The sequence below is a fragment of the Lygodium microphyllum genome, unplaced genomic scaffold (assembly GCF_053477565.2).
Source record: "Lygodium microphyllum isolate KBCC unplaced genomic scaffold, Lygodium_microphyllum_v1.1.10 scaffold_31, whole genome shotgun sequence".
NCBI classification, from domain to species: domain Eukaryota; kingdom Viridiplantae; phylum Streptophyta; class Polypodiopsida; order Schizaeales; family Lygodiaceae; genus Lygodium; species Lygodium microphyllum.
Window position 1 is genome coordinate 18,252,273 of NW_028229514.1, and position 12,426 is coordinate 18,264,698.

General features: G+C 40.3%; 1 protein-coding gene and 1 pseudogene across 1 annotated transcript in view; one reads left to right on the plus strand and one right to left on the minus strand.

The window, feature by feature from the left end:
- LOC148009386 (uncharacterized) overlaps positions 1-2,852 on the plus strand; it is a 43,559-nt gene extending 40,707 nt beyond the window's left edge. The window contains exons 5-6 of the mRNA XM_087673594.1: positions 2,330-2,500; positions 2,586-2,852. Coding sequence (XP_087529720.1) covers positions 2,330-2,500; positions 2,586-2,852 — 438 coding nt within the window. The remainder of the gene's footprint in view (positions 1-2,329; positions 2,501-2,585) is intronic.
- A 7,932-nt stretch (positions 2,853-10,784) lies between these two features.
- LOC148009387 (cysteine synthase pseudogene) lies at positions 10,785-11,648 on the minus strand (annotated as a pseudogene).
- Between the last annotated feature and the right edge of the window lie 778 nt (positions 11,649-12,426).

The following is a 12,426-nucleotide window of genomic DNA, read 5'->3' on the forward strand; positions in this document are numbered from 1 at the left end:
AGTGACAATAAGAAGTGTGGATTAACCTAAAACTGCAAATTAGCTGCCTTTCAAGCATGTTATGGAAGAGCTAAGATTGGAGCAAAAACAAGATAGCAAACAAGAGGGTAAAAAGGATAAGCAACCGGATACCAACTATAGTCTAATATTCAGATAGCCATGGATTTGAAGATGGTTCTTAAAGAATGGATTTTAAATAGTCAAGTGAAATTCACCTTAAGAGAGGTGCTTGGCATCGCCAAGCAAAAATTTCATGATGAAATCTTTGACATAATTAAGAGGAAGTATCATTTTCTCAGAGATACCACTGGCACATTGCTACCATTTGAAGAGGAAATTGGTTTGTTGGGCATTCACACTTAATATAAGCATGATGATGTAAGTGTTGGTTTATCAATGGATGATGTTGCTAATTAGAGGGCAGTATGTGGAAAGGAGAAGAAAGTGGCTGAAAATGCATTTTCTTGCATCAATATGCATGGTGAAGTAAGGTAGATGAAACAATATTGGGAAGAGACTCCAAGATTTATTCCTTAGAGTCATTACACAAGAAATCACTGGGCAAGGGCTACCACCAAAATGGTAGTGAAAATAGGGGATGAAACTCCTTGTCTTGCTTCGCTTGACCACCACGGGTCTGAGATTAATTTCATTGAGCATGGATTGTATGAGAATGGAGCATGGCATGTGGACACAGATTATGGTTGGCGTATGAGGGTTGGAGATTGTATTGCTCTATGATCATAATAGTAGGAGAGAGTGACATCCTATAGCTGTGGCTATAGTAAAACAAAGAAGCGAGTTGCTATCTTGATTGAAATAAATGTAACATTTGGTCCACATCTTGTTGTTGGACAGATTTATGAATGAAGTGTTTGGTTTTTGCAAAAGAAGGCTATGTATAATAGCCTTCATAGAGCAATGCTCAAGAAGATTTGGTAGCTTTCTATATCAATTTGTGATGATACCTTACATGCAAGAGAAAGCTTAGAAAGCCATGGGGGAGTTTCCTTGCTAATTTTCATTACTATTACATTGCTCGAAATCAATGCAAATAGCACAAAATAGGATCGTGTACTCCATCTCCATGTTTTGCGAGATATAAGTGACATGATAGTTGCTCGTCTCACAAGATACTCCAAGGAATCAAGCTACAGAAGGATATCAATCCATAAGAGCTAGTGAGTAGAGATTTCTTGTTGTTACTGATTTTTCCATGGAAGCCCTCAAGTAAAAAGAAGAAGGAATCTCTTTTGAAAAAGTAATGACACTTAAACCTCTCTCCATGTCTTGTGAGTGGCTTTCTTGAACTAGGAACCCCTAAAGTTTTACTAAAGATGATCTACATACCTATAACTTTCCCATGGCTCCTATGAGATCCCCAACAAATACTACTAACACCGTGTGGTACTCCATCACTACTCCTTAAAGATCAATACGTCCCATCTACTATACCTATCTAAATTAAGAAAGAGAAAGAGGAAGGGACTCTTTCAGTTGATTCAAATGAAAGATGTCCTATCAAGGAAACAGAGAATTCCTGTGATAAGACAGATTCTGACTTTGGACTAGATGTTTAAAAGGCGTTAGCATGCCCCTTATTATGGTACAGTTGATTATCTGGAGGTCTTGCACAGTTAATACTATGGTGCAGAGCTTACTTTTTGCATTGGCTTCCCTCCCGGCAGTGGAAGCAAAAGCGCAGATTGGGAGCTTGTTGCATCCGAGGACCCTAGTTCCCCCTTGCCTCAATCCAGCTATGAGGATTACGGCCTCATAGGTATAGTGCAAAGCAGTCTCAGATCAAGAAGCGCAAGAGCTCACCACACAGCAGTTCTTAGCCCCAGCGCGTCTCTACTTTCCCTTCTGATGTCCTGTCCTGGCTGCATCGTTTTGTGCCTCCCACCATGGTGCACAGAGGATATTACACTGGGGAGGACGAGGAGGTCTACAACATCCTTCCTCTGCATGACATGCTCATTACTGCTTCTCTGCTTACCACTATTATAGCGGGGAGGACGAGGAGGTCTACAACATCCTTCCTCTGCATGACATGCTCACTACTACTTCTCTGCTTACCACTAGCAGCAGTCCGTAGCAACCAAGAAAAAGAAGCAGCTTTTTCTCACAAGTTTTCTTCAGCCATCTCTCTCTCTCTCTGGTTATGGCTTCCCTGTCTGGTCGTCGCAGTCCCTGTTTCTCTCATGAACCTCATCTGCTGGAATTGAAAGCACTCTCGTGGATCAAGAAAGGTACTCCTTGAAGAAAATTAGGCACAAGTAACAGAGAAGAGCATTTGCCATCACCGATACTAGAGTAATCCTCACAGGTAGCCCCAATCGCAGAGAAAGATCAGTCGGTTGGTTTTGAAGAGATATCCTCCTCCGTTGTGCAGTCTGGAGACAGCAGGGATCGAGAAGACGAGGTGGCTATGCGTAGTGAGGGCATAGAGTATACCTCTGCCCTTCAAGAGTTTCTTGCACTGGACTCGGGATCTGCGGTCACAATATCTGAGAGTGATGATTTAGATAGCCCTCCACGGACGATGGGTCATGAGAGGTCATTCAAGTCCATATTCTCTCTAGCCTGGTTACGATGATTCAGACAGCCCTCCACCGACGATGGGTCATGAGAGGTCATTCAAGTCCATATTCTTTCTGGCTTGGTTACACAAACAATTGATCCAGTGGAAGGTTTACATTGGCGGTCATGCAAAGATTCTCTGGTCAGTTGCTGTAGCTGCAGCAGACAAACAATTGATCCGGTGGAAGGTTTACATTGGCGGTCATGCAAAGATTCTCTGGTCAGTTGATATAGCTACAGCAGTGTTAGGGCTTCTCATGTTGGGGTGAGGGTGGCAATGTCTGCAAGCTCAAAACCACATTCTAGAGCAGGAGCTTCATGCAAAAGACAAGAATATATCTCAGCTTATGTTTCAGTTGATTCAAATGAAAGATGTCCTATCAAGGAAATGGAGAATTCCTGTGATAAGACAGATTCTGACTTTGGACTAGATGTTTAAAAGGAGTTAGCATGCCCCTTATTATGGTACAGTCGATTATCTGAATGTCTTGCATAGTTAATACTATGGTGCAGAGCTTACTTTTTGCATTGGCTCCCAAACTCAAAAGCTTGTGGAGAAGCCAACCCACTTCCCATCTGCAGTTGATCTTCACAATTGTGGTATCAAATTCCAACCTGGCACTAGGTTACATGACCTCATGATGATTGTCCTCGTTCGTTATTCCATTGATGAGCGTCTATATTCTAGCTGATGATACATTGTTTTGTTTATATTCTTTCTAGCTGATGAGCATCTATATTCTAGCTGATGACAAATTGTTTTATTTATATTCTATTCATGGGGCCCCACATGTGTTATGTTGTTTATAGAGTGGCGTCGCAAACCGTCTATAGACCTTGTGTTGTTCGAATGTCACTGTAGTGTTTTTCTTTAAGTTTTGATGTGAGAGATATACTGCTTATATCCCAAATTCAATTGAAAGAATTTCTTGGAGATTTTATCTTTTGCAATGATGTCGCTTATCCTTATTTTACATGTTGTATATTAAGGAGTGATACAACTCTTTTGATGCCTTTGAATAGTCTATTGTAATTCAGGAGTGATGTAGCTCCTGAGTGATGTAGCTCCTTCTCCGTTGATGTTGTAATTCACGAGTGATGTAGCTCCTTTGATACCTATGAATAGGCTCTTGTAAGTTCAACTTTGTAGTTTTATATTTTAAATATTAATATAACGGTAGGCCTATATAGAGCTGTGGGTTTTTCCCTTGAGCCCCCAAGGGATTTTTCATCCATAGTAAGGGACCTTTATTTGAGCAGGGGTGTTAGCTATATATAGTCCGTCTATATATAGTGCCCCTGTTAGCTATATATAGTCTATCTATATATAGCGCGCCAGGTCCCCTCTATATATTTCTATCATGTGTGCTCAGTTGACACACTTATGGGGTTCCACTTCCGGTGTCTCATATCTCTCTTCTCTCCTCTCTTCCTTTCGTCTCTCGTCTTCCTCGCAGTTTCCAACAGGGACCAAAGATTGAGGTTCTGGTACCAATTGTAATAAAAAGGATTGAGAGAGAGGAGAGGAAATTATGGAAAGGAGGGGGAAGAGGAAGAAAAGAAGGGAAAAATACTAGACAAAGAGAGAGAAAGGTAGGAAGAGAGAGAAGGGAGGAAGTGAAGCCATGGAAAATGTGAGGAAAATGAAGAGACTAATTTGATTCATATTTCTAGATAACCCTAATTAATCCCCTTACACCTTGTCCATGTAGGCAAGTGTTTTCTCATATTTTGCCTAGTCTTTTCTATGCTACAACATTCTTTACACAATTGTGAGGTAGGTATTTTGATCCTATGATGGTTCCAAATCAATTGAGGTGAAGATAAATTCTAGACTTGAGACAAAAGATATTAAGAATGTGAAAAATCATGGCAATATATGCTACTAAGAGGAAAGAAAGAAAATGTGAGACGTGGAAAAGAGGCCAACATTAAGCAAACAAATAGGGATCAGATCATGGAGCCTCTTCATCATTGCTCATGTTATAAAATCGTATTACAATTATCTTTAATGAGATAATCAAAGAAAAAAGCTTTGCCAAAATAATTCAAGAAAGCAACAAAACATTAGGCACTAGGATACAATAGCAAGTCCATCTGGTCTAGATCTATATAATGGCTTATTATTGGAGTTTCTAGGTTGATTGTGAAAGAGAGTGGCCATCAATAGAGAGATGAGACTGAAGGTAAGGTATTTTTCATAGTCAAAGTTTTTGTGGAGAGAGTGTAAGAGAAAAAGCCAGTTAGTGGCACTGTTTTTTTGTTATCTAAAGAAAGGAGTTTGTGAAGCTATGGAGTTGGAGAGGATTATACTCGCTCGCATTAAAGACCCAATGAAAATTTCTGAAATGTTATTATCAAAGGCTCAATGACCACAAGTGTGATCATCAAAGTATCAAAGTGGCTCGTGGATTTGACTCGTAGTTGGTTGGAAATGTCTTGGAGTTGAAATCTCCTTGAATATAGCCCAAGAGATTCTACTTGTCCACGTTACTTGGAGTTTTATAGAATTGTGATGCTAATTCTATTGGTGTGTGAGCCGTAGATTGAGAGTGTAATTTTGTTGAATTAGCGCTAAAAGTATAGAGGCACCATTATGCTCGATGTGAAGACTTATTTTATATTTTGTTCTTCGACATAATACATTTCCAAATAATTTTCCTATGAATGTAGCATACATCAAATTCATTGAAGATTGGGTTAGAATGTGGATATCCCCTTATATGTTGTGTTCCAGTGATTCTGGCCATAGCATTTGTGATTCTTTTCCCTCTATTGAGCTATAAATATGTTACAATTTCATGCATGTGACTCCTATACTTGACGTTAAACTTTGTATCATTATTCTTTTGGGTTCAAGTGCATGGTTTATTTTTGTGGGTGTCGAGTTTTTGTTGCTTTAGTGTTGGGTAGTTCTGTAGTGATTCTATTTAAGTTGCCATTGTAGTAGATAGTGCCATTTTCAATGTTTCCACCATAGTATTGTTACTATGGTTGTTTTCATAACACTCAATAGAAGTGTTATTGGTAGAATTGGTTTCATAATCTCATCATTATCTTAGGAAATATACATGACAATAGTGGCTCACATACCTTATGCATTTCTGCAATCTTGAATTTAGGCAATCCTGCAACAATATTTTGGGCCTGCATTGATTAAAGTCGTTGTACATTAACATGACCAATTCATTTATGCCAGATATCAATATCTGCAACTACACTGGTCCCATGTGCAAACATTGCTGCACTCAATTCAGGCATGTCTGCATCCAACGTAAACATTCTGCCCTTCTTCTTTCCTTTTGCTATCAAGCGACCTTTATTTTTTATATCCTCAACAAAGCATCCATGAGGATTAAATCTGACCTACAAGCCTTGCTCAACCATTTGACCAACCGAAACCAGATTCTTGGTGATATTCGGGACATAAAATACATCGGACAGGTATTTCTTTTTCCCATCCTGCATAGACAAATGAATTTTTCCAATCTGCACAATAGGATGTGCAGTATCATCACCAGTCTCCACAAATCCTGGTTTTTCCATTTTCCTTGCATCCTCCATCCATTCTGCATGACCTGTCATGTGGTTTGATGCACGTGAGTCAACATACCATACATCGTTGCTTTCTTCTGCACTTGTCACAGAATTGTTCATGTGCTGCACCATAAACAAATGCTTATTTCTGTCATCACCTTGTCTACTAGAAGATGCATAATTCCCTTGTTGCGATTTTCCATTCATGATGTCATTTTGCTTTTTATAGCAGTCTTTAGCCATATGACCCATTTTACCACAGTAGTAGCATTCAACGTTGCTATTTGCATTTTGGCCTCTTTGCCATCCACCACGACCTCTTTGGCTCCCCTTGTCTCTAGAGGTACCACGTCCTCCTCCATAGGACTGGTTTTCTTGAGTTTGCTGCATATTCTGATTTCTACCACGGCCTCCAGATCGGCCTCCTCTACCTCTGCCTCTACCTCTTCCAGCATTTGAGTAGAAGACAGCTTCTTTTGAAGTTCCTCCTGAAGAAGATGCACCACCATTTCTCTGCTCCTTAGAAATTAGAAGAGCAATCAACTTCTCAAAATCAGGAAATCTTTCACGGATGGAAAGGTCATAGAAACTAAATCATCATTTTTCACTGGCGACCCAATGGAAGCAAGTGCACCTTCATGCTCATATTTTCTCTTTGCACATTATGCAACTCTTGCTTGAGCTGCATTTTCGTGGCTTGCGTATTTGTGCTATACATTTTTGACAAAGTATGCCATGCCTCCTTTGGCGTACTTGCATCCTGAATATGCACAATCATAGAGTCTGAAATGCTGATAGACAGCCAATACATAACTTTCCTGGCTCTCTCATGCCATGCTTTAAATGCTTGCATTTGCTATTGATTGGGAACATCAGGAAGAACTGGTTCTTCTTCATTTCCTGTAACAAATTCCCAGTATCCTTTTCCCATAAGGAAATTCGTCATTCTCAACTTCCATGCTTGGAAGTTGTTTTTGTCAAGCTTTTCAGTGACAATCTGTGAGAGAGAATCAGACGCCATTACAGAACACTACAAAAAATTCTGTCACTGCAAAGAACACAGCTTCAGCCTCACAAGGGCAAATCTACAAAACTGATGAAAGTGGTATTTGACCACACAGTCACTTCCTAGTGACGATTTTGCATCAACAGGCAATAAGGATGATTCTGTAACTACCAATGTCTCTGCCCACAGGCATACGATGTAATTTCTACAGTAACTTTTCACCGACCTGTAGAACAGTGGTCGCATAGCATAAAACCGGGCCTTTTCCTGAGTGCATGCAGAAAACTTCCGTCTCCAAAACAGGCCCCGAAATGGCCTCAAATCAAAAAACCAAGGTCACTAAGGGCTAAAGCCCTGTCCCAAAGCATATACTGCCCTCTTGCTTCACCGCGAAGGGCGTCTCAACCTGAGACAATGCACTCTTGCAATTTTTGGCTGTGCTACCTGCAAAGATCTACTCCCAAAACAGAAAATGAAAGCAACACTAGTCCTCGTACCAGAACACCGCAAACTTGGCTTGCTTTCTTGAGCTCCTTACCATGAACAAGGCTTTGATACCATGTCAAGATTGTGGGAGAGAAGTAAGGAGTCTCACTTGTAGCTTTCTTGCTTGCACAATGGGGGAATACACACAAAGGTGGAGGCTGAAAACAGTTTTCCTCTTCTTAGTTGTGTAAGCCAAAAGAACTCTCGTACATAGAAATAGAAGAACCCTATATATGGGTCTCAAACCAAACTTAACTAACTAAGGTGGCATACTAACTGAGCCACGAACTAGAGTAGATAAGGATAGCTGTCATCTAGCTATTATTCATGGGCGGTGTACCAACTGCATCTGCAATTGACAAGTCAGTGACATAAATGCACAACGGTCACCCTGGCATATCACGAGTGGAGCTCGATATCTCAACACCCCACTTTTGCATCTGCTATTCAAACTAGTGATTTAGTATCCATTGATCATGCAGTTTATGCCCTTTGAAATTTTGACGAGATTGTAAGAGGATATAAAAGAAGAACTAATGGATTCTGGTGCTTTGGCTAATACGACTGAAGTGTTTACTTTCTCACACACTTGCATAGCACTATCTGCCTTGATGAAGTTGCGAGCGAAGAATGTAATTGGACCCAACCAATCATACTATTGTTATGAGTGCAGCTCATGGCCTGATGTTTAGTCATTCCAAAATTTCTTACCAATTGAAGGAGATACTAGAGTTGCAGTCAAAGTATGCTACCCTCCCAATTGAAATAAAGGTTAATTTAGGGTCTCTCTCATAGGCACATTTCTGAGAAGGAAACTAACCTAGAGTGTCAAAATCTTTGAGGTTATTTGCACATTTCATGTTCACAAGTGAAATGTGCAACAACTATTTCTATGGTAAATCACATCTCTCATTTTGATAAGAGCATGGTGTTTCGAATTTATCTTTATGGTGCAAAAAAAAACCCTTCATGGGTTGGAATTTAGCATATCTCTAATGTTGTGTAATAAGGACAAACTGATCATGGAATTTTGCATATCTCTGACATTGTGCAATAAGGACAAGCTGATCATTATGATATCCATAAGTTTGTTCTTATGTCTCCTATTACAAGCTTTGTACTTCTTTATTATCTTTTACTACTTCTTGACCTTCTGAGTTAGATCGTGATTGTATCTCTGATGTTTTGAGCTTTATAGGTTTTAGTGCCAAGTTAGCTACTACTATGAAGCTTATATGATACCTATGAAATGGGTGCTAATGGACTATGGCATAGGCACATTTTTTAGCAGCAAACTAACCCAAAGTGTTACTATCTCTAAAGTCACATGCACATTTCATTTTGACAGCTACAATGTGCAACCTAAATTTTTTTGTGGTAAATTTCATCTTCCATATTTTGACAAGTGGCACATTTTTCTTTGGACTTATCTTTATGCTACACAAGAATTAAGCTTTACGGGTTGGAATTTTGTGGATCTCTAATCTTATGTACTAGTAATAGTGAAAGTAGTAGGCACTTTTTTTAAAGAATAAAACACTAGACATCATCTCCTATTGCCATGCCTTGTCAGGGATGTGTGAATTGTAGTAAGGTCAAGTTGATCATTAAGGTACCCACAATTTTTTTCATATGTCTCTTGTAATAGGTTTTGGCCACAATGAAGATTATTGTGATGATGAAGGCCTTGATTGATGCCCTTTGTTAGTGGTCATTGAATGCAATAGAGAGTGTCAAAACTATTACTCACATTTGGAGCGAGCTTCAATATTTAGGATATGTATGGAAGATGCCATGTAGATGTTCTATGCAATAAGTCCTAAATTTGTATGCTTTTATTCGGATGTAACTTATTAATGTTATGCAAGTTAAGTAGAGAAAATCTATTTGAAGAAGCCTAAATCTCAAAGACTCACATTGAAGGTTTTGTGGAGTATCTCCAAGTTACAATTGGTTCTAATTAATACATGTAAAAGATTCAAGAAGCTACCAAATAGTTTGTGACTTTGTTGTAATGGAGGGAAATACCTAGTGTCACACTGACCTAGGTATAAAAGGTGTGAAGGACATTGGCATGGTACCAATTTATGAATATACATCTATCCTTTCACCTTCTCTCCTGTCCTCTTCCCTTCTTTCTCTCTCTACTCCTAGTCTTTCTCTCTCCTCGTCACCCTCTTTCTCTCTCCTTCTCTCCTCTCTACAATCTTTCTCTCTCTTCCTACACCTATTCTCTCTCTTCTGCAGTCTCTCTCTCTCTTCTTCCTCCCTCATGTCCTCTCCCTTACATCTCTCTCTTCCTACACCTCTTCTCTCTCTTCTGCAGTCTCTCTCTCTCTTCTTCCTCTCTCTCATGTCCTCTCCCTTACAGTGGTATCATAGCTTCAGCCTTTGATCCAGTCTTCTCTCTCCTTCCTCACATCTAGTTATAGTTTTCAAAAAGAAAAGAAAGAGAAACCCTCGTCAAATAGGTACAAGAGCTATAAGGATAATTAATGGAGTACCACAAGGTGCTGGCAGCTTTCTTGGACTCCACACAAGCTATGGCAAGAGGCTCAATTGAATCTGGAGGCAAAGAGATAAAATGGTAACCCGTCTTCAATTTTGAGGGTAAGTTCCCCTTCTTCTTCCTCCTCTTGACATTTCCTGGAAACTATGGAGTCTTGCCTATGGTGTGAAGTCACGAAAGAGAAGGTCATGGAGTTTGGAAACCATCCTTGTAGCCATAAACCACAGTAATAGCTAGCAGGTTCAAACGTTGAAGAGAGAAATAAGAAGCTAAAGCAAATGGTCGTGCTCTCTGACAATGCACACAGCTCAGGCCGCTCGAGGCCCTTTTGAGAGTGGTCTAGTTTGAGCCATGATCCGCTACCTCACAAGGGACTGCTAAACTTTCTACAGACCCCGATTCCAAACTTAGAGTTTCCACAATCGTAGCGAAAGTGCCTTCTTGTCCATAATTCTATTACCTCATGTCCATCATGACAGGCAATTGAACATGCTGTGCAGACTCCTGCATTTCCCTCGTGGCACCAGGTTATGTATGAGAAGACAGCCTGCCGTGGAAGATATCCCTTAGGGTAAGTGCATTCCTTACCTTCATTGCCACAAAGAACAAGCTCAACTTCCAATTCTTGTGCTTCAAGGCCCTCGATGACCTCTGACATGGTCACTACATGAAAGCTTCCAACATGCCAGAAAGGAGATCCATGCTTAAAACTTTGTGCTCATCCTTGGACCACTTCAAGGAAAGAGCGCAAGATTGAAATGGACTTTTTGCAACTTGAATAGCAGCCACAATAGCTACTCCATATGAAATGCCCACAAATATTCCCTCTTTAAGAGCAAGTTGTTTAGCCATTTCAACTACTTCATCACTAGAAACCTGTACCACCTCATCCAAGATATCAACATCTAAGATGCCAGGGATGAAGCCAGCACCAATGCCTTGAATCTTGTGAGGACCTGGCTTCCCTCCAGAAAGCACACTACTCTCAGTTAACTCTACACCATAAATCTTAATGTTGGGATTTTTTCCCTTTAAGAAGTGACCAACACCTGTCACTGTTCCACCATTACCAATTCCAAATACCAAAATGTCAACCTTCCCAACTGTGTCTTCCCAGATCTCAGGCCCCGTGGTTTCAAAATGCACCTTTCGATTGGCAGGATTTTCAATTTGCTGAAGCATGTAAGAGTTAGGAGTCTTCATCAAGATCTCTTCTGCTTTTGCAAGCGCTCCTTTCATGCCTCTAGCTGGATCTGTTAGAACCAGCTCAGCTCTAAAGGCTTTCAGCAACACACGACGCTCCAGGCTCATTGATGCAGGCATTGTAAGAATCAAATTGTACCCTTTGGATGTGGCAATAAATGCTATCTCTATACTAATATTACCACTAGTGGGCTCCACAAGAATGCTCTTGCCAAGTGTAATTAGACCCTTTGATTCAACATCTTCAATCATACTTTTCCCAATCCTATCTTTAACACTGGAGCAGGGCTCCATAGATTCTAGCTTAGCAGCAACATGAGCCCCACAACTACAAAGATACGATGGCCTCCCACGAGCAAAAATGGAGGCAGATCACTAAAGTTAGCAGGTCGTTTTGGGGCTTCTTGCACTGTCATAGCTTTGATTTGTTTGTTTGGAGCTCTTGACTTTCTGAAGGCTTACTATAAAGCCCAACTTCTTGATCTACTTCTTCACTACCTATCGATCTACTTCAAGGGTAGCTATACGCTCCAGGAGCAGGCAAACAGATGTGGGTCTTTACTGGGCTCTTTAGTTTCACGTTGGCTTGGATGGCTCTTCTTGCCCCCTAAAGGATTCCAAAAGGTTGAATCCTGGGACTATAGGACTACATGATTCATCTCAACAAGGCACTCTTGGAAGGTACTTAAGTTCATACTATCTAGATCTAAATATTTTTTGGATAACTCACAAGTGCTACAAGTGCTATAGCTTCCAGATTATAGACATTGAAAGACCTTTCAGTTTCAACCAACAGTGATCATCTGTGTTGCAGCATAGCTAGCTGAAAAAGAGGTGTTCTGAAGGTTGTTGTTTTGAAAGCTCCTAGATTTGGTGAGAGGAAAAGTCAATATCTTGATGATATTGCCATTTTGACTGGGGGGACTGTTGGCAGCATAGCAATTGTATTTGGATAATATGTTGCACGAAGCTGCTTGATGTGTCTCATCATGCATCGAATCTGCATGTGCAAGCAAATGGCAGTGATGACTATAACATCAATGATGCCAATGAGACATGGTACATCTCTATCGACTTTGATTTTGTTCTAGAGGACAATTGA